A 26,552-nucleotide genomic window follows, 5' to 3' on the forward strand; every position below is an offset into this window, starting at 1 on the left:
AAATAGTTAAATTTATTAAATCATCTACTATCAAAATATTTAAAATAATTTATTTAAATAAAATTTAATGTATTAACAAATAAATACAATATCATCATCATGAAAATTACAAATGTAAAAAAAATAACTTATGAACTTAATAAATATTTATAAATTTAAATTTTGACTTATCTTAATTTGATTGAATTTAATTTTAAAGTAAAATAGATTTATTAGATATAATTGATAAAGCTTTTTATTTTTTAAAATATATTTTTTATATTTAAAATGTAATTTTTTATTATTTATAAATAAAATAATTTAATAAAAATAATAAATAAATATATGTATCAATTACTAAAAAATAGTATAATATTTATTTATTATTATATAAAAAATTGCTTATTTATTTTTATAAAATTATTTTAAAAATATCACATGTTGATTAAATATTTTAAAATCACGACAAAAACACAATAATAATAATAATAAATATTAGTTAAATTTGTTAAGTCATATTTTATTAAAATATTTAAAATTATATATTTAAATAAAATTTAATATGTTAAAAAATTAAATATAACACTGCTATTATAAACATATGATACTTAATATTACTAAATTTATGAACATAGAAAAGTAATTTACGAACATAATAAAAATTAATGAGTGTTTACAAATTTAAATGTTAGTTTATTTTAATTTAATAAAATTTTTACTTTTTAATATATATTTTTTACATTTAAAATATATTTATTAATTTTTTAAAAAAATTATTAATAAAAATAATACACAAACACATATTTTTTTTATTAAAAATAATATAATATTTATTAATTTCTTTTAAAAAAATTGAATTAACCTACTTTTGACATTAATTCTATATGTTACATCAGCCTAACTTACCTTATTTTAATTTATCAAAATATATATTAACAGTGAATTAGTTTGTTTGATCAATTTTTTTAATGTTAAAATAATAAAAAATATTTATTTATTAGTCTAAATTTATTAATTTTATACTGTTTTAATATTTGTCATAAGTTATTATTATTTTCAGGTGAACGACTGAACGTTAACTCACTGACTTGTCAACTCAAATTTTTTCCTTTTGTTATTTAATTCTTTGATAAATCAGCCCACTCCCAAATAAATCAGTCTGATTTTTTTTTCATTATTTTTAAAAACGAGGCGAACTAATCCATTTCTTACAACCCGTAACAAATAGGACAGAAACTTCAAAATATATAATTTTCACATTAAAAATAAAAGAAGCACAACATTATTTACTCTAAAAATCTTATATTCTAGTTTGGATATGTATAATTTTCATTTTTTAAAAAATTGAGTGTGTATGATTTATATATATTTGGACCAACTATTGATTTTGATGTTTAAATATTTTGAAAATAGTCTATTTTTAAATTGTTTTTAAACAAACCGTTTAATTATGAAAATATATATTCTAATTTTTTCATTTAAATTATGTTTAACTATATATATTATTTATGTTACCGTTATTAAAATTATTTATTAAAAACAAATGGAATTATTAGAAAGATATTTCTTGTACACGATAGGATTTTTCTTTTTTACCGACACAAACACAATATAAAAACGCCTGTAAGAGGTGACGAGTGAGATATTTCAGGGAAACAGATTCATGCCCTCAATAATACAATACTGGACTCGAGGCCGTTGTCACGTTCTGTTCTCTGTTCCCAAACTAGTATTCACGTGGCAGGCATGAATATCGCAATGCTTGCTTCCATGCTTCTCTAGAAATAACAAGAACGCTTCGTGCATCTCGATACCTTCAACTTCTCACTCCCCATGACAAAGCAATCCAATCTTACACATCTTTGATTTAACTAATCTTCCAAGAATCGAATTATTGAACTCTTTTTCTTCATTCAAGATGCTTCACCAACCATTACTCTGCAGTTCAAGAATCGCCACACAATCCACACTCTTCGCTTCGGTTCTTTCTGGCGGCAATAACGCCGCGCGTAATTCATTTGCCGGAAATTCGCCCGTCCGTGACCTGAGGTACTTCACTTTCAATTTTACATCAACTGTTATTAGAAAGCGCAAGTGGTTTTGAGAATTGATATTTGATCTTGTTTTTAGATTGAAGTTTATCTCGCAAGCATCGGGAAGCAAATCGAACAGTGGACATGGAGTTTTTAGCGAGGCATGTAATCATAATGCACTCGAGTACTTCGACTGATTTCTTGTTGTTTTGGTAAATTATGATTGAAAATTTTTGCGTAGGTTAGGCAAGGGACTGTGCCAAGCATAGGACAACTAATGGTGGTGGTGGTGGTGCTCAAGAAGGAGTTCTTGAGGTATTTATGTCACTGGCCTTAAGAAGAAAACTCTGGTTAATTCCACAACAGATAGAATGGTTGTAGAACAACTGGTGTAGGTAATGTAACGCGATAATGATTGTACATCTGTCCACATGAAAGCAAAAAAGATCGAAAAGCAAGATAGGAACCGTTTTGATTTTTGATGTTAGTCTGAATGCTTTTGAGATGACCATGAAATTTCAAGTTTTTATTGTCAAAGAAAACAAAGAAGGGTGAAAACGGTGAAATTAAATGTCACTATGCATTACAATTTATTTATCCCACATCAATTGGTGAAATTCATTAGTACATCTTGACGTAGTGAAGGCTTATCGGTCAAGTTTGATATATGTTCTGGTTAACCTGAAAAAGTATATTTCATTTCAACCACCTCCCCCAATTATTTGGATCCTTTAAAGATAGACCAAGACAAAAATTCCATGTCATTGAATGCAAAGACTTCTAAGTTTATGATACGAACACAGAAATAAATTGGACCGTCTTGAAAACCAACAAAGGATAGAAAGATAAGAATTTGATCTTAACTGCAACCTTCGGATAAGAGCGTGTCCCTAATTGTGACTAACCGGTAGAACTAATACTATAAAATTTAGTTCTAGACCCCATAATTATGGAAAAACTTTCACAAGAGAAAACTTAATTATTTAGATTCAATTTATCATTCTTATTTACATAACTCTTGTTTATAGGAACACGCAAAAAAATTAAATATGTATTTTAGTGTAATTTGCGATTATCTCTATCTTAATATTCAAATTTAAACATATTCTTAATTAACTTAATTCAAATAATAATTTTTGTGTAATCTAAGATAATTTTATTGAATATTCTAACTTAAACATATCTCTAATTAATAAAACATCCTAAATTAGTCTCAAATTAAATTCAAATATTGAAGATAAAATCAATGATTTGTTCAAGTTAATTCTTTGGGTTGCTCTTATTTTGAATCTTGATCAACGTGAGCTTAAACAAGTAAAATCACAATTTATTCGCTGTTTTGGATTTTATTCTTATGAACCAAAATTACCTCTTCTCTTACCTTGAGCTCCATAATTAAGTCTTGCAAAGCTTGTTGCATTTTCTTAGTCTTTGCCTTGGGCATTGAGCCTCCTATCTCATGCAAGGAATCTTTAGGTTGATCGCTTGAATTTGTATCAGTTCACTACGTATGATTTATGAAATTTACTGCAAAAATGAATGACTTTTTCCCAGTTCACTACGTAGTCATCAGGTCAAAGAAAGACTTTTTCCCAGTTCAGACCAAAGAGGGAAAAAATTGAGATATTTGATAATTTTGTTGCTCATGAATCTCTACAGTTAATTTAAATTATTTTCATCTAGTTTAATGGTCCTGCAGTTAGTTGCAATTTATAGTCATGTTAGAATGCAATGTCAGTGGCTTTTGAAGATGCAATTGTTTGTTGTCCAACAATCAGAGTGAAAGTACAATAGCACATAGCTTTGGAATTATAGTACTTTGTTGCTAAACCCTTGTACCGACAATGAAAGATTCAATGTTGGTTGGTAACACTCTCAAAACCTGGAAGATCCACAGTGGCACTTAGTCTCTTAGAGGATTGTTTGATACTTTGATCCACAGTGATTAATTCTCAGCCAGGTGACATCACCTGTAAGCCTATTAGCCACCCTCCCGCTCCCCCCTAAAAAGAAAGATGCCATATCATTATGCCATAAAAAGAAAGATCCTGCTCCCAAAGAGTGAATGATATCTGTTATTGATACTGAAAACACAAACAGACAAAAGGAGAGAATTCTCCTTCCAAGGATATCCTCTTCAACAGAGGATTCCCCCCTTTTCAGCCAGGCAGTTCTGTTCATGATAAAAATTCCCTCTTTTCTTCCCCACTCCTACAATTTAAGCTAAGCCCCTTGCTCTTACAACTATAACTGCCTAACTAATTTAATAGCTATTTTATGCTCAGTCCTATCAATTATGCTGCAATTTGCATCAAATTTTTTAACATGGCTCTTGGTTGCAAATATTCTTGCTTATGTTTACTTACATGTGTTGCTCTTCTACAGTTTAATGCTGTGTTAGGTGCCACATTGCATATCTGCTGTTGAAGGTTATCAATGTATCAAATACTTTAGTGTATCCAAGTTGTAATGTCTTACTGTTTGCATTTCCAGCAAGAAGCCTCCAAAGTGATAGAAAGCAGACCATTGTGGAAAGTTTTCCCAGGTCAGGCATATCCATTGGGTGTATCAGAAGTTGACAGTGGCATCAATTTTGCTATTTTTTCACAGCATGCAACTGCTGTCACACTTTCTTTAGTCCTTCCTAGGAGGTAAATTTTGATATTCTTTATGTAAGATTAATTCAAACTTAATTTGATTCTAGCTGTGCATAAGCATTCTTGTCATGAGTCTTTCGTTTCTAACATTGCAATATTTTTAACGATTTGTCTATTTGCAGTTTTGCACAAAACTGTAATACATGATGTGAGAGCTTTTTCAGTAAGGATGATTTAAGATTTGCCATAGGCCTTTGGCAACTAATGTAAAAGTGTAAAACGTGTTGAAACATGTGTGTGGATTACTCATTTGGTTTTTGACAGAACTGAATGACATTGCATGATTCATGTAACCAACTTCACTAGTGGGATAATGCTTAGTTGTTATTGTTGATTCAAGATTTGCATTGATTTTGAGATAAATTTAGAAAGCTTCAAGCATTGAGGCTTGTTGAGAATATTTGTATTTCCATATTTACCTTCTTTCCTTTTATATAGAAATCTAATTGATTATGTAAATAATGTAATTAGGATTCTGCTGTAATTACCTAGTCAATCCCTATAATCAAGGGATCTAGTTTTGTACAGATTTCTCTTATAAGAACCTCTGAATCACAAGAAAGTATATACAGTTTTTACCCTAATTATTTTTCTGTCTCAAGTTGGTATCAGAGCTCACTTTCTGTGGGCCTGATAAAATCATCTACAGTACTGCACAGTACTGCCGACCCTAGTTGTCCCGTCGTCCGGCCACCGTTTGGCCTGAGACTTCGGCACTAGCTCGAGAAGCTTCCGATCGGCTGTCCCACCGATCGCCGTCGTCTCCCGGTGTTCCACGCGCCACGCGCGCTTACCAGAAAACCAGACCGTCGGCGCGTGAAGGCCACGCGCCGCCCTACGCGACTCCATTCGTCTCGCCGCTGGTCCTGTTCAGCTCGTCGGCACACCCTCTGTCTGTTCTGGGTGTCCTTTTCCCTGTTGGTGAGCTGTGTTTAGTCTCCTCCGACTCTCACCAAGCTTAGTCATGGATTCTGACCCAACTAAGTCCTCTACCCCTGACAGCACTGAACCCTTAAACAAAAATCCAGTATCCTTTGTCTTCTCTGGAAATCCATCCATAACTTCAGAGAAACTTAATGGGAAAAATTATATGGATTGGCAAGCTGCGGTGGAAATATGGTTTTTGGGTCAAGGTCTCTCTGACCATTTGACTAAGACGGCAAGTGACATTAATTCCACTGAACGAGATCAGTGGAAGAAGGCTGATTATCAGTTAGTTTCACTTCTATGGCAGTCCATTGATCCGAAGTTGTTAGTCCACTTTCGCACTTATAAGACATGTTACGATATATGGAAGAAAGCTCGTAGTGTCTATTCAAATGATGTTTAGCGTCTCTATGATGTTGTACATAATTTAGCTGCACTTAAAATGACAGATCACGATCTCCCATCATATTTGAACAGAGCACAGTCCACCATTGATGAAGTAAAATTGGTCTTGACAGGTGATGACCTTCAAAAAGTCTTAGACAAGATTGATAACATGTGCATGGTCTTCATCCTTCATGGCCTTCACAAAGATTTTGAATCTGTTCGGAACCAAATTTTGACAAATTCCAATGTACCTACAGCAGAGAATCTCATTGATCGTCTGCTGCGTGTTCCCTCTCCGGAAACTATGATAGGAAATGGTTCCCAACCAGGTTTGGAGTCTTCTGCATTCTTCTCTAATGTGATCAGCCGTGGAGGTCGAAGTCGTGGTCGAGGTGGTGGAAGAGTAGGTCGCAGTTTTGGAAATCGTCCACAGTGCTCCTATTGTAAACGTATGGGCCACACTCAAGATAAGTGTTATTCTTTGATTGGGTTTCCCGAGAAATCAGCCAATGTGACGTATTCTCAGCCTTCCGCTGTAAAAAAGCAAATTGACCATGAAGGAGACAACCAAAATATTCTGTCAGATATGGAGTACAAGGAGTACCTCCAGCTGAAGATAGCATCACAACAATCTTCCTCTGCCACTACTCAATCTGGTAACTCTACAATTTGCTTCTCTCATTCATCGTCTGTTGGACCCTGGATATTAGATTCTGGTGCTTCTGACCACATAGCTGGTAATCCTTCTCTTTTCTCAAAAACTGTCACAACCTAAAACAGCACACCATATCACCCTTGCTGATGGCTCAAAAGCTAATGCCATTGGCATTGGACGAACTACCCCTCTTCCTAATTTATCCTTGAATTTTGTTCTTCTTCTACCTGGTTGCCCCTTTAATTTAGTCTCAGTAAGTCAACTTACTCGCACTCATAACTGTTCCATAACATTTACTGCTGAATCTTTCTCTCTACAGGACCGGAGTACGGGACAGACGATTGGAGTAGGATTTGAATCGCATGGTCTTTATTATTTCCAGCCCACTACCTCAGTTGTCTGCACTGTTGCAGATTCCCCCCTTCTCTTGCATCGTCGCCTAGGTCATCCAGGTCTAAATAAATTGAAGCACATGGTTCCTCACCTCTCTCATTTACAGTCTATGGAGTGTGAGTCATGCCAATTAGGTAAACACATTCGAGCCTCCTTTCCAAGTGCTGTCCATGGTCAAGCAAAATCTCCATTTGATCTTGTCCATTCAGATGTGTGGGGTCCGAGTCGTGTTAATTCTATCTTAGGACATAGGTACTTTGTTATTTTTATTGATGACTACTCAAGATGTACTTGGATTTTCTTAATGAAAGAACGTTCAGAATTATTTACAATTTTTCAGAATTTTTGCAATGAAATTCAAACACAGTTTGGTCGTTCTATTCGAATCTTGCGCAGTGACAATGCCAAAGAATATTTTTCTGCACCTTTTAATCATTTTATGACTTCTCATGGCATGTTGCATCAATCCACTTGTCCACACACCCCACAACAAAATGGCATTACAGAAAGAAAACATCGTCATATTATTGAAACTGCTCGAACTCTTTTGTTACATGCTAATGTACCTTTAAAATTTTGGGGTGATGCTATCCTTACAGCAACCTTTTTAATAAATAGGATGCCATCCTCTGCTTTAAATAACAAAGTACCTCATTCACTTTTATTCCCTAATGACTCTCTGTTTAAGGTTCCCCCACGTGTTTTTGGTTCCACTTGTTTTGTCCATGATCTCACTCCAGGACTTGACAAATTATCTGCTCGTGCTGTTAAATGTCTCTTTTTGGGTTACTCTCGGGTGCAGAAAGGATACAGGTGTTATTCCCCATCCAGTCATCGCTTCTATATGTCAGCCGATGTCACCTTCTTTGAAGACACACCATATTTCACCACATCAGTCTCTTCAAACTCAGTTTCTCAAGTTCTTCCCATTCCTTACTATATTCCCCTTGTCACTAATTCCTCAATCTCTGATGTGCTAGAACCTCCTAATCCCTCTTCACCTACTATTCCTCGTCCCCTGGCTACATACCAGCGTAGACCTCGTCCTGTTTCACTAGAAGACGTAGTTTTGGAAGATTCAGGCAGCCCATCTCCTACGCCAGTTGCTCTACCTACTCCGGATCCATCTGACACACCTGCTGATTTGCCAGTAGCCCTTCGCAAAGGTACACGTTCAACTCGAAATCCTCATCCCATTTATAATTTCTTGAGTTATCATCATTTATCCTCTTCCCATTGTGCCTTCGTGTCTGCTATTTCCTCTGTTACTATTCCTAAAACAGTCCAGGAAGCACTTTCCCATCCAGGATGGCGACAGGCTATGATTGATGAGATGCAGGCCTTAGAATCTAACCAGACTTGGACACTTGTTCCATCTCCTCTTGGGAAATCTACTGTCGGTTGTCGTTGGGTGTTTGCCATTAAGGTGGGTCCAGATGGACAAATTGATCGACTTAAAGCCCGATTAGTCGCTAAAGGCTATACACAAACTTTTGGCCTTGATTATGGCGACACCTTCTCACCTGTTGCAAAAATGACTTCAGTTCGCCTCTTCTTATCCATAGCTGCCACACGTTGCTGGCCCCTCTACTAACTCGATATCAAAAATGCATTTCTTCATGGTGATTTAGCAGAAGAGATTTATATGGAGCAACCTCCCGGTTTTGTTGCTCAGGGGGAGTCCCAAGGATTTGTTTGCAAGTTACGTAAGGCTCTATATGGCCTTAAACAAAGTCCTCGAGCATGGTTTGGGAGATTTAGTACAGTTCTCCAACAGTTTGGGATGACTCGTAGTGAGGCAGACCATTCTGTGTTTTATAAACATTCTTCTACTAACCAGTGCATTTATCTTGTTGTCTATGTAGATGATATTGTTATCACAGGCAATGATCACGATGGTATCATCCGACTCAAGCAGCATTTGTTTCAACATTTTCAAACTAAGGACTTGGGTCGATTGCGATATTTCCTTGGGATTGAAGTAGCTCAATCAAAAACTGGTGTCGCCATATCTCAAAGAAAATATGCTCTTGATATTTTGAAAGAAACAGGAATGTTGGATTGTAAGCCAGTTGATACCCCTATGGATCCAAATGTCAAACTTATGCCGGATCAGGGAGAGTTGTATTCAGATCCAAATCAATACCGAAGACTAGTTGGAAAATTGAATTATCTTACTATGACTAGGCCAGACATATCTTTTCCGGTCAGTGTTATAAGCCAATTTCTTAACTCCCCTCGTGATAGTCATTGGGATGCAGTGATTCGAATCCTGAGATACATCAAAGGTTCCCCTGGAAAAGGATTAGTCTATTAAAACAGAGACCATACTGATATTGTTGCATACACAGATGCGGATTGGGCTGGCTGCCCAAGTGATAGACGATCAACTTCAGGATATTGTGTATTGATTGGAGGCAACCTAATTGCTTGGAAGAGTAAAAAGCAGAATGTTGTTGCTAGATCAAGTGCTGAAGCTGAATATCGAGCAATGGCCAATACCTCATGTGAACTTGTATGGCTAAAACAGCTTATTGCTGAGTTAAAGTTTTGTGAGGTAGGACCTATGAGACTTATTTGTGATAACCAGGCAGCCTTACATATTGCCTCTAACCCTGTCTTTCATGAACGGACCAAGCATATAGAGATTGACTGCCATTTCATTCGTCAAAAGGTTCTTTCTGGTGAGATTGTTACGTCGTTTGTGAACTCTAATGATCAATTAGCTGACATGCTTACCAAGGCACTTCGAGGTCCAAGGATAACATACATTTGTAACAAGCTTGATGCATATGATATATATGCACCAGCTTGAGGGGGAGTGTTGAGAATATTTGTATTTCCATATTTACCTTCTTTCCTTTTATATAGAAATCTAATTGATTATGTAAATAATGTAATTAGGATTCTGCTGTAATTACCTAGTCAATCCCTATAATCAAGGGATCTAGTTTTGTACAGATTTCTCTTATAAGAACCTCTGAATCACAAGAAAGTATATACAGTTTTTACCCTAATTATTTTTCTGTCTCAAGTAGGCTCAAGATTTAGGTAGGTGTCAAGAATGGTTTCATATGGAGATATGCATCGGGAAGACAAAGTGCACTGTCAATTTTGATTTTAGCTTTGTTTTATAGATGTTTAGGTTATACATTTATAAAATCCATCCATTTTCGTTTATTAACTTCAGCTTTTAGTTTTAGGTAGTCTGATTGACAAAATGGCCTACACTTCAATCTTTCTTACTCAGTCAAATTAAAGCTTTAGCCTCATGTTGTATTAGACAAATTTTGAGTATTTTCTGTCTTTTAAGGTCTTGATTCAAGTTTGAAGTGAATGCAGGCTGTGCATCTTTGTAATATTTCATTCTTCATACCTTCTGGTCATTTTCAAGACCAATATACCTTTTGAATGCAATATCACTTTAATTAATTGGGGGTCTCTTCTGTGGCATGATTATATGTTGGGGTTAGTGGATGCATGCAAAGTCATTTTGTGACATGAATGTGCTTTGTCTTGATAAGATATATTACTGACAGCAATATTGCCTGATTGTGCAGTCATTTAACATTATGCTTTGACTCTCTTTCGAAGCTACTATAACCATAAAAATCATTGGTTTACTTTTGTTTTGCATGTTTGGTTCTAATGTAATTTAGGGGAAGCTTTGGCACATTGGATGGTGACTTGATGGAACTGGCTTTGGATCCTGATTTGAACAAAACTGGGGACATTTGGCACATATGTATTGAGGTATCTTCTGTTAGATTGCCTAAACTTTAGTCTTGCCTTGGTCTTTGGTTGTTATAGGTTCTTTAACAGCTTAAAAAATACAGCACCTGCACAATTACCGGAGTAGCTTTTCTAATTACATAAATAGATAACATTTTTCTGGGTATTTAAGTATAAACTTTGCATATTTCTGTCCAATATCTTCCAGCCGTAATCTTGTGTCAGAAATGTCTGATTGAACATACAAGTATATAGTTTTATTTTAGCAGCACTCATTCTTCTGAAAAATGTTGTCAGTGACGGAGGGAAGTATATAGCATGTTTATTTGAATGATCACCTTGGATTGGTATTCCACGTGATTTTCTTTGGTCTTGAAAGGTGATGGTCTTTGTTAAAAGATATAAATGTAAAAGAACTTAATGTATTAAATTTGATGCAAATCGTGGATATTCCACGACAACTATGTAGATTAAAGCATCTATTTAAATTTTGATAAACCTTTGATTCACCTCCTCCTGATTTTAAATGGAAATATGTGTACCTTGGCTATATGGATGACAAATTTCATTGAGGAGGAAATAGTTTGTTAAAAGAGAAAACATCTGTTGATAATGTCTTTCATTTTGGAGGATATCTTATCTTATCTTCCCTTTAGTTGCAATTCTTCTTATTTTCTATCTAATAAAGATTATGTTTCTATTTAAAAAAAATAAAATCTGTCAATACTCTCATAGGAAACTTGATTGATTTGTTTTTGTGAGAGTTAATTTGGTTGATTTTGAACCTATGGAACTCTTGTGTGGTGACCATGAAATGTTAATTGGTATTTCTTCATGCAATCTTTCACACTTCCTGCTTGACTTGTTTACGTGAATCACCTTGCTATAATAATAACATCAATCTGATTCGATGGTGGAACAGGTTCTTGAAAATGGTTTATGGTTGCATATCCTTATATTGTTGGAAAATGAAGTTCTGTGGCATAAATGAATGAACATCAAGATACTCTTAATTTACCTAGTACATATCCTTATATTGTTGGTAATGCTGTTACTTTTACCTTTTTTATAGACTAGTAATGGAACCAATTGAGGTACAAGCTCCTTGGCTCTACATTGTTTTTCTTCCATTTGATCCAAGTTCAATTTTGGTTTTTGATTGAGCTCAATGGTGTTGTGTGATCCATGTAGATGACATCACTTAGTGGATAAGACTTGGTTGTTGTTGTTATTATCAAAGTTCAATATTGCTCAGATTGTCAGAGTTCATGCATGTTGCTTTCTGTTTTTTTTTTTTGTGAAGAGGGGGAACTTTTTTTTTTTTTTTTAAAAAAATCTATAAAAAATTGTCAGGTGTCTATTGTGTTTGGTGTTATCTATTAGCATTTGTCAGTAACGTTATAGAGGGTAGTTAGTTGGTTGGTTGGTTGCGATAACTAGAGGAGAAACAAGGCATGCTGCCTATAAATAAGAAGAGGGGTTGAGAGAGATTTATCTTGTCTTGGAGAGTGGGGAGAGTTCAGGGTCTTCAAAAACATTAATACAGTGATTCGTCCCTGGCTCCAGTTCATTTTCATCACTTTCCAAAAACAAGAGTTATATTGGAGAATAATACACACATTTCATCACTTTGCTTCATCTGTTGTCCTCTTTATCCTGATCCGGTTCTATCATAAATTCTACTAAAAGAAGCCTCCCTCCCCCCCAATAGTTTATCTAAACATGGTAGCATTTTAGTTTATTTTCAATTATTGATGTGCAGGATCTTCCTCGAATCAATGTTCTGTACGGGTATCGCATAGATGGACCTCAAGACTGGGGTAAGGGGCATCGATTTGACAGCAGCATTGTGCTTGTTGATCCTTATGCCAAACTAATTGAAGGTCGAAGATATTTTGGGGATATTAGCATGAAGTTGTCTAAGTTTCTTGGAACATATGATTTTCACAGTTTGCCTTTTGATTGGGGAGAAAATTACAAGCTTCCAAATATTCCTCAGGTATTTATTTACCTGCACAAATGACTGTTGTTATTCATTAGTGATATTTATCACTATATTTTCCCTAGAACAAGGCTTCATACAAGCTGAATTATGGGTATAAGTATAACTACATCTATGACTTGCATTCCACCTTTGCTTTGTATACTTTTATACCTGATGTCTAGTAGTCTTCATTTGATTGAGGGTATAACTGCGTATTGTATGTTTCTGATTGAATGAGGTCTAATATATGCTTCAATGTTCATTATTTCTGTCTTACCAATGCAGAAAGATCTTGTTATATATGAGATGAATGTCCGTTCATTTACAATTGATGAATCTAGTGGTTTGGAAAGAAGCATCCGTGGCAGCTATCTTGGTGTGATTGAAAAGGTATAATTTGGTTGTAATTAAGATGAATATGAATCAAAACTTATATATGCATAAGTTTTTAAGAGTTACATTTCCTAGTCAAGTGATTCCCTGAAATCTATCAAATCGCTGTAGGTTTGACCAAATGAAAATCTTGTGTTATAATATTTATCAACTGGATTAAAGCATGTTTTTCCATTGGATCCAACAGAAGTTCAACCAATATGGACAAATGAGAAAAAAGAAGAAGTTAATACTGACAAAGACAGGGTTTTGAATATAGGGACGATGTTAATTTTGTAATGTAATGTTAAAATTCTGTAGCAATTTCAAACACTTGGTGGAATACATATTGACCTTTTATACTTTCTTTAAACTTGTTTTGTTGCTGCCTATAAGATCCCACACCTTCTAGAGCTTGGTATCAATGCAGTGGAATTGCTACCTGTCTTTGAGTTTGATGAGTTGGAATTCCAGAGGCGTCCAAATCCTAGAGATCACATGGTAAACTAGAAAAGTATCATGCTTTGTTTTTTGTATCAAAATTTTCATACAGAAGCTCTTCCTTATGTACTATGTATTTCTAATAAATAAAAATAAAGGTCTTCTCTCTGGCCGTTTACACATGAATTCTGAAGAAATTTAATGCTTGATAACTTAATTTTTATAGGAAGCACAACAATATTTTCATTTTCAAAGTTAATACTCTGATCCGAAAACACCAACTATGGTCTGTGATATTTATTATTTTTTAATGATTGAAGAGATCAGAAGTATGTGACTTTGACTTGCTAAGTGGCATTAATGCTTATATTTTGTTTCCAAGATTAATACATGGGGTTATTCAACAATAAATTTCTTTGCTCCTATGAGTCGCTATGCTAGTGCTGGTGGAGGATCAGTTAATGCTTCCCAAGAGTTCAAGCAAATGGTTAAAGCCTTACATTCTGCTGGTATAGAGGTAGTTTTGTTAAGATTTCACTGTCACAACTCACAACTTTGGAGTGGAAGCATGCTTTATATTTTGATTTCCTGGTTCTGTCTTATTTTATATCATCCCTTAAATACATTTTGGATGTGTAATGAATTTTATCAATACACAGGTTATTTTGGATGTTGTCTACAATCATACTAATGAGGCTGATGATGCCAATCCTTACACTACTTCATTTCGTGGCATAGATAATAAGGTAATTTCAATATTCTATTTTTGATAGACAATGCTATAACTTATTTGTATATTGGAATACTTGCAGTAACTCTTGTGCGGAAAAGACTTCACACATACACACAGTTAATGGAATTTAATTGATATGAGTCCACAATAGCATAACATAAGCTATGTATACAAGTTAAATACAAGATTAGGTAAAATAGACAACTCAGAAATATACTGATGAACATCTGAAACGAAATCATCTTAAAGTAATTGATGAATCCAGTCAACTCAGAAATTTCACAAATGTAACGCCAACTTGCTCTCATTTTAAAATTCTAGAACAATGAAATACATTCCTTGTGAGTTTCTCTGTGAGGTGTTCACCTGTCATTGGAAACACTGTAGTTTTGCTTTCATCTATTCACTAACAGTTTCTTTAGCTATATAGAATGTTGAAAAATGATTTGCTTTTTTCTGTATGAAAACTTTCTTCATTTCTACAGGTTTATTACATGCTGGACAATAATGGGCAATTGCTGAACTACTCTGGCTGTGGTAATTTATTTTTAGTCCAACCATTGGGATTCTCTCCTTGCAGCTTTTTCATATGGTTTACAACTGCATACGCCAATTCTTAAGTTATGAATATATTTTGCTAATTTTAATGGTTTCTATATTAATTTGATATTGTATATGCATGTGGTGGCACTTGCTCTCCCTAACAGGGTAGAAAGTCAGCCAACCATGAATTTTGGAGGACTGTTTTTGCAAACAGAACAAGTAGCATTCATATCAGGTATAACTAGGTACATCAAGTGGGCAATGAAAGTACAACAATAACATGAATAGCCAGACAGCTGTAATAGATAGCATGTAAGTTGTCCACAAGCTGTTAGGCTGGGCCCAGTTCAAGGTGGCTAAAATCAAGTTCTCTTTGGGCCCTTACTTAGGGTTAACTTGGGCCTAAGCTCATGCATGGTCCAGGTATAAACCCTTATAAAATGAACTTTTTGTTCAAGGGAAAAATTGAAAAAGTTTGTGCATATTGCGAATGAAGACTATTTTTGTAAACAAAAAAAAACTGATATATTTCAAAATCAATGTTGTTTTTGTAAACCAGGGTATTTTGATCCTAACGCATTTTTATTATGTCTGCTCTTATAGTTGAGAGAAAACTAACAATAGGGGCAAAGGCTAAGACAAAAAAAAATGGAGAAAAGAAGACAGTAGATATTTACAAAGTTATGTGCAAATATTTTAATGGGTTGGGCTTTTGGGTTTGCCTATGTCAAACATAAGCTTGCCTCTAAAATGGTCTAGGCCCAATGTGTGGGCTTAGGCTTGTGTTTGTTGATTCCAAAGCTAGATTTGAGCCTAGACATGTTTGGCCAAGCCCACTAAGCATGCAGGTTGCCAAAATAAAAAAATCCACACACAGTTGTAATGGAAAGAAATCAACAAGTAAGAAACCACAATTTTGACACAGTTGTAATGGAAAGAAATCAACAAGTAAGGAACCACAATTTTGACTACTTTGTTAGTGCTCAAAGTGTCGGGGATGTATCTTCGCTTCCACCTTCACACAAAATGCTGAGAGTCTGAGTAAGATACCTGAAGCTATGTTGTACATATTTCCTTATTAAATGGAACCTTTTGCAACATCAGGGTACCCTTACATTTTATGAATAATTTGCAAACCATTTCTTGTTTTTCACGATGCACAGTAACTGCTCCATTATGCCAAGCTGTGCTTTTTTCTCTTTTGACGACATCTTATATGCAATACTTTATTTCTGTGACTATTTTGAAAATTAAGAGCTCTTCTATTTTAACTTTCAGTAACAAAATTTTAGTATATTGGTATAAATATTAAAGTCCTCTCTCACTTGAAGTTAATGTTTATCCTTAGGCAATACATTGAATTGTAACCATCCTGTGGTCATGGAGCTGATCCTTGACAGTCTAAGACACTGGTAAGGACTGTTACTATAAAATGTTATTTTTATCATTGTGAATAGTATATGTCTCAATTTATTTTGTGGAAGCTGGAATTCATCTAATACTAGCTTCTCCTTGTTCATTTGTATTACATAGAATTGATGCATCAGAATTTATAGTTTTCAGGTATCATATTTTTCATAAAGCTCTCTATATTGTCAAGATTTCTTTCTGTCCGACCCTCTTTTTCTGTGATTTTTTTCTACACAGTTGGTATTAATTAAGGTTTGTTTGTTTGCATGAGTATCTGGTAATGTCTAGCTGTCTTTATTATTATTATTTTTTTAATCACTATTCGTGATAGAATTGGAAGTACCAACATTTCCAAACTAATGTAAGCCATTTTTTTTTTAATTTCAAGTTCCTGACTATTGAAGCCCCATTTTGTTTTTTTAATTTTTTTCACTTTATTGTAGGGTCACTGAATATCATGTGGATGGATTTCGATTTGATCTTGCGAGTGTTCTGTGTAGAGGAATTGATGGTTCCCCCCTAAATGCTCCCCCTCTTATTAGGGTAAATAGTTAATATGCAGAATAGTGCTATATTTAATGAGCTCAGATGTCATTTTCTGGAACAGTATTGCATGTCCATTTGGGATCACATATCATCCAAAAATAATGCCAGACATTTGTTGGACATCTTTGTCATACATAATGCAACATTTAAAGTTTTTTGGAGATTTTAGGTTTTCACTGCATTGTTTCTATTAGTGTCCATGCTTCTTAGCTCTGAACTGGTGTAATTAATTTTACTGTGGGGCCAATAAAACTAGACTTGTGTCAAGCTGAAGAGATCCATACTGAAAACAGTCTAATCAAGTCTCTGGTATGGGTTTTAGACATATAAAGAGAGCTCCTACGGATTTCAGGATTCTAAATAAATGAACAAAATGAGTGCAAATTTTATCACAGGATGTTAATATCCAAGCAGTAAACAATGGGAAAAACTTGAGCAATTTAATTTAAGTATCTGCAAATTTGCAGTTTTACCTATTCACTATCTGCTATTGGCATTCTGGTGGAAGCATGCACAGCATTAGCTATATATATAGACAGGCAGAGAGAGTCTGGCGATAGGTTTGTGACATGAAAATTCCATTTGATCAAACATGAAGCAAGTAAAACTATATAAAATTATGAAACAATTTTATCAGCCAATTTGGCTCGTAGAAGGTCAAATTAGTCCCTATGCAAAATGGAAAAAGGAACTGATTTTAAATACACAAAAGCCAAAATCAACGAAAGGATTTGAAAACTTGCCTATCACACAAAAGTGATAAAGGGAAAAATGCTGGCTTTTTGCTCCAAACCTTGGAATGAAGATCTCCACATCAGATGGATATCCAGTGCTATCCTAATTTGATATTACAAACCAAAAGAATCTGAGAAACTCAATAAAATGAGTGCCAATTGTAACATCAATTTAAGTGAGTTTACTTGTTGATTTGGTTTCATCTAAGTAGATTAGTTTGAAACACATCTACAATTTCCAGATTTGAGAACAATCATTCAGTAGTAGTTCTCTCCCTCAACCAGAAAATTGAGTATTTGAAATTTGATGTTTTACTTCTTTTTCAGGCCATTGCTAAAGATGCAGTATTATCAAGATGTAAAATTATTGCAGAGCCTTGGGACTGTGGAGGTCTCTATCTTGTTGGAAGTTTTCCAAATTGGGATCGGTATGTTTGTTAGTTATTAATGATTTTTGTTTTAAGTAAAGTAAATATTGTTATAAATAATCTGTTATAATCCTTCACCAGTCAACGAGGCCACTCCCTTCAGGTGATTGAAAGCAAACAATTTCACCTATGCAGGCTTCATTATCATTGTGATCTAGATATTGCGTATATATTCTTGATTTCAGTGGCTTTCCATCATGATATTTGACATGCCTTATATTTATGTGATGTGACCTTCACCACTGGCAATTTTGCCAGTGATTAAGAATGAAAGCACACAAGTTATGTCACATAAAAATCAACATGAAAGTTACTTGGTGATTGTAATTCTGCCATTGAATTCCTTAAGGTTGCAGAACATGATATTTTTTTAGCTCCTCAGCATGAACTGGTCATTTAAAACATTATGTTATCTTATTTTGTACCAACGGTCAACATCTTCTTCTGAACTGCATCAGTTCAATTTTATATTTAATGTTGACAAGATGATTTCAGGGACATTTCTGATACTACATCTGTCCTAGAAACCAATTCTTCTGTGCAGAAGTTAATCTATTGTTAAATTGAAAGACATTCCTTCCTTACTGATTTGTGTTTGACATAGGTGGGCTGAATGGAATGCAAAATATCGTGATGATGTACGGAAATTTATTAAGGTAATTCTAAGAGTAGGGAGATACTTAATTTAAATTGATCCAGATTGCCTGACGTCTCTTTTGGTTAGTTAAGTAATATAATTTACATAAGGTAGCCAGCATGCTAGTAAAAGGAAAATAAAAATCTATCATCTACTGTCAATATGTTGCAGAGGGAGGGAGAAATTCAGGTGGAAAAACTTTCTGGCTTTGCATTGTGCTATGATTTGACTTGTGACTTGTTTGATTTATTCCTGTTTTATTATTTCCTTTTAAAAACATGTCCTAGGGAGATTCTGGTATGAAGGGGAGCTTTGCAACTCGTGTTTCTGGGTCTTCTGATCTTTACAGAGTAAGCTACTTATTGCTCTTAATGCTTGTTAACTTTATAAGTTTGATACCATATCAAAGACCAGCTTTACTAAAGTGTAAGCGATTAATTAGAGGCTTTGGAATGGATTTATCCTCTAGCAGCTATGAAATTGAACTTTTGGAGCTAGAATATTAGATTAAACTGGTGTAAATTATTATCAAGTCACAGAATTGTATCCTCCACATCTACAATATATATGATCAATTATTTCACAGATGAATTTTCTCGTGAGCTCCCCATAACTATAACGGTGAGGGTCAATCAAAATATATGGTCTTTCTAGCACCCATGAAGCAAAATGCACCATGCATACCTTTTTTCCCCCCTGTAAATAGAACCTTCACTCAATTGCATAAGTGGAATTAAAGATGAGTTATTATCATGATGCAGTTGAAATACATTGTGCCCAATCCTCCAGCTAGTAGCTAATATATTTGCCATTGATCTCGAGTTCTTTTTTGAACTCTATTAGAAAATAAGACTTAACTCATTCCTAAAAGCTAATAAAAAAAAAAAGATTGTCCAAGACTTATTCCTAAAAGCTAATAAAAAAAGAAGGATTGTCCGAGTCTTATAAAAAGTATTCTAATCATATTCTTAGTCAATGCGAGACATTTTAACACACTCTTCTCACATCAAAAACTTGACATTTAGTATTGAACATTCAAATTGAATAAGCTTTGATACCAACTCAGAAAATTGGACCCAACTTATTCCCGAAAGTTAGCTTTAGAAAGGAGAGTTGTCCAGGTCTTATAAGGAGCATTTTGACTATATTTCTAATCAATATTGAACATCTTAACAACATTGTACGCTATGTTGGTTCTGTTTCATGGCAACAGTACAATAGAAGAAACTGTCTTATTTTATTCCTCCTTGGATAGTCTTCATTACATTGGTAATTGAGATTAATCTGCTTTTTCAAAGCAATAGGCATGTTATATCTGTTTACGCAGTTGATGTACTGAAATTACGGGTTTAAATTTATTATAGCTAATTATTGCTTTACAAATTTCATGAATTGCTACGTTCTGCTATATAAGTAATCCTTCATTTGTTTATCTTACAGGTGAACAAGCGTAGGCCATATCATAGTATTAACTTTGTTGTTGCACATGATGGATTCACCTTGCATGATCTTGTTTCATACAATTTCAAGGTACCTCCTTTTAACGCTGTTCAATTTTCCATTGTTTACAAAATCCTACTATCTTTCTTGATTCTTCATTTTGTAGCACAATGAAGCCAACGGGGAAGGTGGAAATGACGGAAGCAATGATAATTTGAGTTGGAATTGTGGTTTTGAAGGTAGTTTCTGAATTGCAATGCTTTATTTGTTTAGCCGCAGCCTGTTCTCTTTTAAACAATTCATTTGTATAAATGCATTGATATATTATTACTATGTAATAGTCATGAATCTATTAGTACTGCAATCTGGATATCTGAAGGACGTGCTAATATTGCATACAACTGAAATTCATTCTGATCCTAGCTATTCCACTTCAAGCTTCAAATGTCAGCCTCACTCAACATTACATTTCCTCTGCACCGCTAGTGTCCTTTAAAAGCTTTACATTCATTGGAAGCTACAGCTGAAGTCAATTTATTGTTCATATATTCTGTTTAATGTCTGTAAAATTTGAGATTAAATGACCAATTGTCTTATTTATTGTGACATTAGTTATACCTCTCACTCAATAATATTTTATATTTTTAAATGATTTCATTTAGTTTTGATCGCCACTGAATGCAGTATTTCAAAAAATGACATGGATGGTGAATCAAGAACTATGAAAATTCTGTCAATGAGGTTTTTCTGTCTTGTCCTACCTATTCTTTTTTTCTTTTGGTGGCAATAATTTTCAGAAGGAAATGGGTGTTGGTGAGTTGCTATGTTTGGGTTTTCTGTTCGGGAATGCAGACCTTGAACCTTATATTTATGTTTAACTATCACTTTCAGGATAGTAACAAGCTACAAATACAGTTATGATCACCTTTACCAATGTTTAATTGTTTGTCGAAGATTGAAAATTTTTTTCCTTTTACTGAAAACTGTTAATATCTATATATATATATATATATATATATATATATATATATATATATATATATATATATTTTATTTTATTTTATTTTTATTTTTTGGCAGGGGAAACTGATGATGCTAGTACAAGAGTTTTGCGGTCACGGCAAATGAAAAACTTTCATTTGGCATTAATGATATCTCAGGTACATATATGGAATACATTTTGGCATGTTTCATTTGTTTGTTAGCAGAAAATTGTGTTTAAAATCCAAACTCAGCTCTGTCTTTTCCAGGTTGCATTTATTTATTGTTGCCTAATTTGTCTTTGCAGCATTTCTTTTGGGGTTAATATACAAATTTTCTTCATTTTTGAATCTTGCAAATAGTCCCATGTGGTTGAAATAAAGTTGGACAGAATCAAAACAATAATCTAGGAATCCACTTGTTGCGTCATGTTTTATTCAAATTTATATATTTGATCCAATTTTCATACTTTTTAATGGTTGGTAGTTGCTACTGGCCATATATTGAAAGCTTAAGTGGGTTAATTGAAAATTTAGAAGTTAAAACCACTGGGGGATATGTGCAAGGGTCAAAGTTGAAGGGGAAATATTTGCATTTTAACCTATTTTATATAACTATACAAGCACTTTTTTCAATGATTTTTCCTTTCTAAAGAAAACTAGAAGACACAACTATATGATTTTCATTTGTTTGCATCAGTAACCACTGTAACCAGAATAGTGATTTAACATATTGTAATGAATGACCAGGGTACACCGATGATGCTAATGGGGGATGAATATGGCCATACTCGCTATGGAAATAACAATAGTTATGGGCATGATACGGCCATTAATAATTTTTTGTGGGATCAGGCAAGTGTATAACATCCCTTTTGACTGCTTCCTAGACACTAATTCTTAATGCATTATCTTCATGCTCAATAGTTGGATGCACGGAAGAGTGATCACTTCAGGTTTTTCTCCAAGTTGATAAAGTACCGGCATGCACATCAAGTATTCAGTCATGAAAATTTTGCCAGCAAGGTAATATCTTTTGCTATACATTTTAGCAAAACACACTACCATATTACCATCAAAACAAACATATGCCGCCATTTATGCTTATGCAGCAGTATCTTTTTTGCAGAACGACATAACATGGCATGAAGATAACTGGGACAATTCTGACAGCAGATTTATTGCATTCACGTAAGATATGCATATCGTTATTTGGGATTTGAATTAGAAGTTATATTGTATTTTTTAAATGCTTTCACACAATGGAGCACCGAAGCACTACCTTGAGACATCATCTTGGTCATGGAATGAATTTTATGCTTAATATAAAATGAAAAAAGAGAGAATATAAACTTTTCGCGTTGCTTCTTCGAATCATTTCAATGTCAATTGCTTGCTATCAGAATTAACCAACACTGACTTGAGAGTACTTGCTTTCCCCTTTGTGCTTGTGTGTGTGCATGCGCATGCAGGCTTCATGACAAGAGTGAAGGAGATATCTATTTGGCATTCAATGCTCATGATTACTTTGTCGAAGTTCTGCTGCCCATACCTCCAAAGAAGAGGAAGTGGTTCCGTGTGGTGAGTTTTTCCTTTAGTTGGGTGATAGAGCCGTACTTTATGTAATTGTCAAGTAGTCTTCGCAGGAACTATGTTATTAAGTACCGAATAATTGCAATTTAAATATCTAAACACAAATAATTAATAGGATGAAATAATGAAAAAATAGAAAAGACAAATTAAAACCATAATTAATTTTAAAATGGATGATTTCAAATTTTAAGAAACTTTTAAGAATTAGTTTTACCACGTATTAGAATTGACAAACATAAACAAAATAGATCCTATATTAACTTTTTTAATCTAAAAGGCAAATTGTCGTAAGATGATTTTTTTTTTTTTTTTGAGAATACAATAACATATCTAATTAGACTAATTTCTATTTTGGTGGTAATTATATGTAATTAAACCTATTAAGTTCTATGGTGATTCAATAATTCCTCAAAAAATGTAGTCTACTTTTGTGGTCTAGAATTATAGGTTAAATTTTAGAGTTTTTTTATGGTAAAGTTCACCTTTCGGTTCTTTTTAACATCTAAAATTATGTAAATAAGGAATTTAACAAATTCCCAAACATTAAGAACATTAAAAAGTGAATTATATAATCAATATTAACAAAAAATCAAAAATATCTATTACATCATTATCAATCTAATTTGCGCAGCTTCCTAATTTTAAAATATGAAAACTAATTAGTCATTGTTGGATTAAAAATTAAGAAAATAAATCTAAACATAACAATAACAAAAAAAAAAGAACAATAGAAGATTAGAGTAGGAAAAAAAAGAATTTGAATATGTTTAGGAGGGTGATAGATACTTAAGAAGTCCTTTTGGAATGGATTTTATCTTCACTTTGATTTTTTTAAAAATTTTAATGGTAGCTTCTCTTTTGCCCTATAATTAGGTCTTCACTCGTGTGAAAAATCAGTTTTCTTCATTTTTTTTTAAAGTTTTTATAGACAAATCTCTAGCAGTTTCTATTGGGCTTTTAATGAGAAATATAGATCTTGCAACACAACTTGGTTGTGTTCACTACTGCCATATGCTTTCTCCAGCTCTTTTAGATCACATTAAATTCCGGAATCTTCTGAAATTTAAATTTTGAAATTTAATTTCCGGATTGTTTTTATATATTTTTTAATTTATTTTTTTAAAGTCTTTCACGGCAACGCTCCTTGTCATTCAAAGTCGTTTTTTTTTTCGGTGATAGATAATATCGAAATAATTTGCAAAATCGGTTATTTGGATGAATAATGTAGCGAAAGATCACATTGGCCAAAAAATGTGAACTTCGGTGTAAGAAGATCAGAAGATAAATATGGAGGAAATTTTTAATATTTGTTACGTTTGTCACTTTCTCAATAACCCTGCCATCAAATAGAATCAAAGTCTACTATTTTTCCTTCAAAACCTCGCCATCTGTAAAATAGTTTTCAACAAGTCCCTTGTTTGGATTCTCATTTTTCAACTTATGATGGCAATTTAATGTGTGCCTGCATTTTCAAACATGTTTTCTTCCTTTGCTGCATTACAGGCTTTACTTTTTTAACTTGTTTTCTTCATTTGCTTCATAACTACTGTCAAACTGAATACAAATAACCATAGCTCCCCTGCATCATTGAGCTAGTTTGTTACTGAATGTTCCTTATAAAATTTTCTGTTCTAAGTTTAATTTGGACTCCGGACGCATACGCAGGTGGACACTAATCACAAATCCCCAGATGACTTTGTCCTTGATGGTGTCCCTAGCACAAGAAACACGTACAATATAGCTCCATACTCCTCCATTCTCCTTGAGGCGAAGCTTTGATTGCAGAAGCTGTCATATACCCGTACCACAGATGTAATGTTTGTTTATTATTTGGTTTTTCAACGAAGCTGGAGCCTGGAGGAAATTGTGCTGCAAGGGTCTCCTTGGTTTAGTATGGCCTGAGGTTATAGCTTAGTTCAGCTACGGGTCAAGGGGAAACAAAAGCTGACGGGAAAATCTGAAATCATGTGATTTCTAGAATGGAGCATGGCATATAATCAGTCAGGTTACAAGCTACTCAAGGCCAGTCTTGCGAATTTGGATTGCCATTATTACTTTATCCACACTTATATTGTAAAATTAATTTGAGTATAATAAGTGTCATTATCTATCTATATTCAATATATTGTTTGTATTGTAAATTTGGCTTGAATGTAATAAATGTCATTAACTAATTTTGAAGAGTCTATATTATATTTCGTTAACAGTATATTTTTTGGATTTGATTAACTTCAACTTTTGAAATTGAGATTAAGTATCTACAAATAGAAATTTTTTATAAAAAAATATATAATTATTGTATTGAATTTATAAAAATATAATAAATATTTTTTTAATAAAATTTTATTATTATTAGTTATTTATTTTTAATTTTATGATAATCACGATTTATATTATTGAATTAAATAATTTTTAATTAAATTAAAAAATTAGAATTATTAGGAAAAAAATAAAGATTGAAACAAGAAAAAATTAATAAAAACAAAAATAGAATAGAAACGCGATTACAAGATTGATAAATTAAAGCAACAAACATTTATAATAGTCTTTTTTTATAATATTGAAAAAAATTGACTTATTCAATAACTTAGAATTTTACACTTTTACATTAGTATTCAATTTTAAATTATATTTAAAATTAATTTAAAATATTTTTATATAAACTTGTATATGTCCTTATAAATTAACGTTAACACAAACACTAATAAATTATTTGGGTTAACAAATTTAAATTCAAATAAATTAGTTTAGAGTAATAAGATTTATTAGAGTCTAAATTTTATATATGTAATTGATTATCTCATGAGTTCTTCTGATTTCAAATTTAATATATTTTTAAATAGGATAATGATTTTTAAAATTTTTTTTTATCCTCTTTATTTTTATCCATATTATTAATCTTGAAACTCTTTCAATACCTCCAAGTTTTTGTTTTTAATGAACTTTTTTAGATTCTCATTAATTTTGAACTCAATTTCATCTTTTTATGAACAAAATTCATATATTTTTATTATGTCTCAAAGTTATATCCCCAAAATCTTTTTATGATTTCTAGGCACGAGCAAATTTAATTTTTCTCAATGGTCGAATACAGTTAGTATCTAATCAAGTTCGTAATGCATATCCACCGGATAATAGAATAGATCGAATGTAGTGTGAGATGGTGAATATTGATGATTTGATAGCCTTCCAAAAATTCCCATACTCGAATAGAAGAAACGAATGAATAAGGTTTAAGACAAAAAAAAAAATATATATTATAAGATTAGTTGGTTATATTAATAAAAGTCTTGCCAGTTATGTTAAGTTATATTTCATGAAAAAACTAAAATATTAAAATATTTATATCTGCTTTATAATTTCAATTAGGGTAAAAAAAAATTTTGTCTTTATACATAATTGATATTTAAATTATTTTTAGTTTTTTATTTTGTTTTTGTACTTGAAATTATTTTAAAATCTGTACTTATTTTTCGTTACCATTATAACATTAGAAAATTATATGTAAAAATATTATAAAATATAATTTTTGTGCCTATAGTCTTATTGGTCAATTCCAAATTTGGGTAAAAGAGAAGGATTGTTTTATGTTTTTGTAGTTAATTTAAAAAATTTTACAATTGTATACTCTATAAAATTGACATCACCTAATGAAATAAAAATTTATTTTTGTTATTAACATGAAACATAAAAATCAAATTAAAAATGATAATAATTCTAGAAATCAAAATAATACCTTTTTATCAACATGACACTTATTTTCAATTCCATACTTGAGCTTATTACATTACAAGTTTACAACTTTAATAATAACTTATGACAATTGAAAGTTTATTTTATATAAAACCTCATTTAAAAGTGGATAGTATATATAAAGATATCTTTATATTTTTATAATTATTTTTAAAAGAAAATGAATATAAACACTTTAAGTGAGTTGACTAACTA

The 26,552-nt window shown here is 32.8% G+C and overlaps 1 protein-coding gene across 5 annotated transcripts; it reads left to right on the forward strand.

Moving 5' to 3' along the window:
* The first annotated feature begins 1,619 nt into the window (after positions 1-1,619).
* On the forward strand, positions 1,620-24,811 carry LOC113865913 (isoamylase 3, chloroplastic). 5 transcript variants are annotated; one of them, XM_027500719.1, is made up of 25 exons: positions 1,640-2,028; positions 2,110-2,173; positions 2,259-2,327; positions 4,506-4,663; positions 10,691-10,784; positions 12,526-12,762; positions 13,033-13,137; positions 13,516-13,620; positions 13,943-14,077; positions 14,220-14,306; positions 14,779-14,830; positions 16,185-16,248; positions 16,690-16,789; positions 17,854-17,954; positions 18,559-18,610; positions 18,879-18,941; positions 20,032-20,121; positions 20,198-20,270; positions 21,112-21,191; positions 21,762-21,866; positions 21,939-22,037; positions 22,141-22,202; positions 22,484-22,592; positions 24,270-24,405; positions 24,481-24,518. In XM_027500719.1, the coding sequence occupies exons 1-24, from the start codon at positions 1,898-1,900 to the stop codon at positions 24,381-24,383; spliced, it is 2,349 nt and encodes a 782-aa protein (XP_027356520.1). In that variant the 5' UTR covers positions 1,640-1,897; the 3' UTR covers positions 24,384-24,405; positions 24,481-24,518. The 5 variants fall into 5 exon arrangements, with proteins under 5 accessions (XP_027356519.1, XP_027356523.1, XP_027356520.1 ...); XM_027500718.1 differs by having other exon boundaries at positions 1,620-2,028; positions 24,270-24,806; XM_027500720.1 differs by having other exon boundaries at positions 2,110-2,196; positions 2,282-2,327; positions 24,270-24,772.
* Positions 24,812-26,552: the final 1,741 nt, after the last annotated feature.

This window comes from Abrus precatorius, unplaced genomic scaffold, assembly GCF_003935025.1.
Source record: "Abrus precatorius isolate BTA unplaced genomic scaffold, Abrus_2018 Scaffold4, whole genome shotgun sequence".
NCBI classification, from domain to species: Eukaryota; Viridiplantae; Streptophyta; class Magnoliopsida; order Fabales; family Fabaceae; genus Abrus; species Abrus precatorius.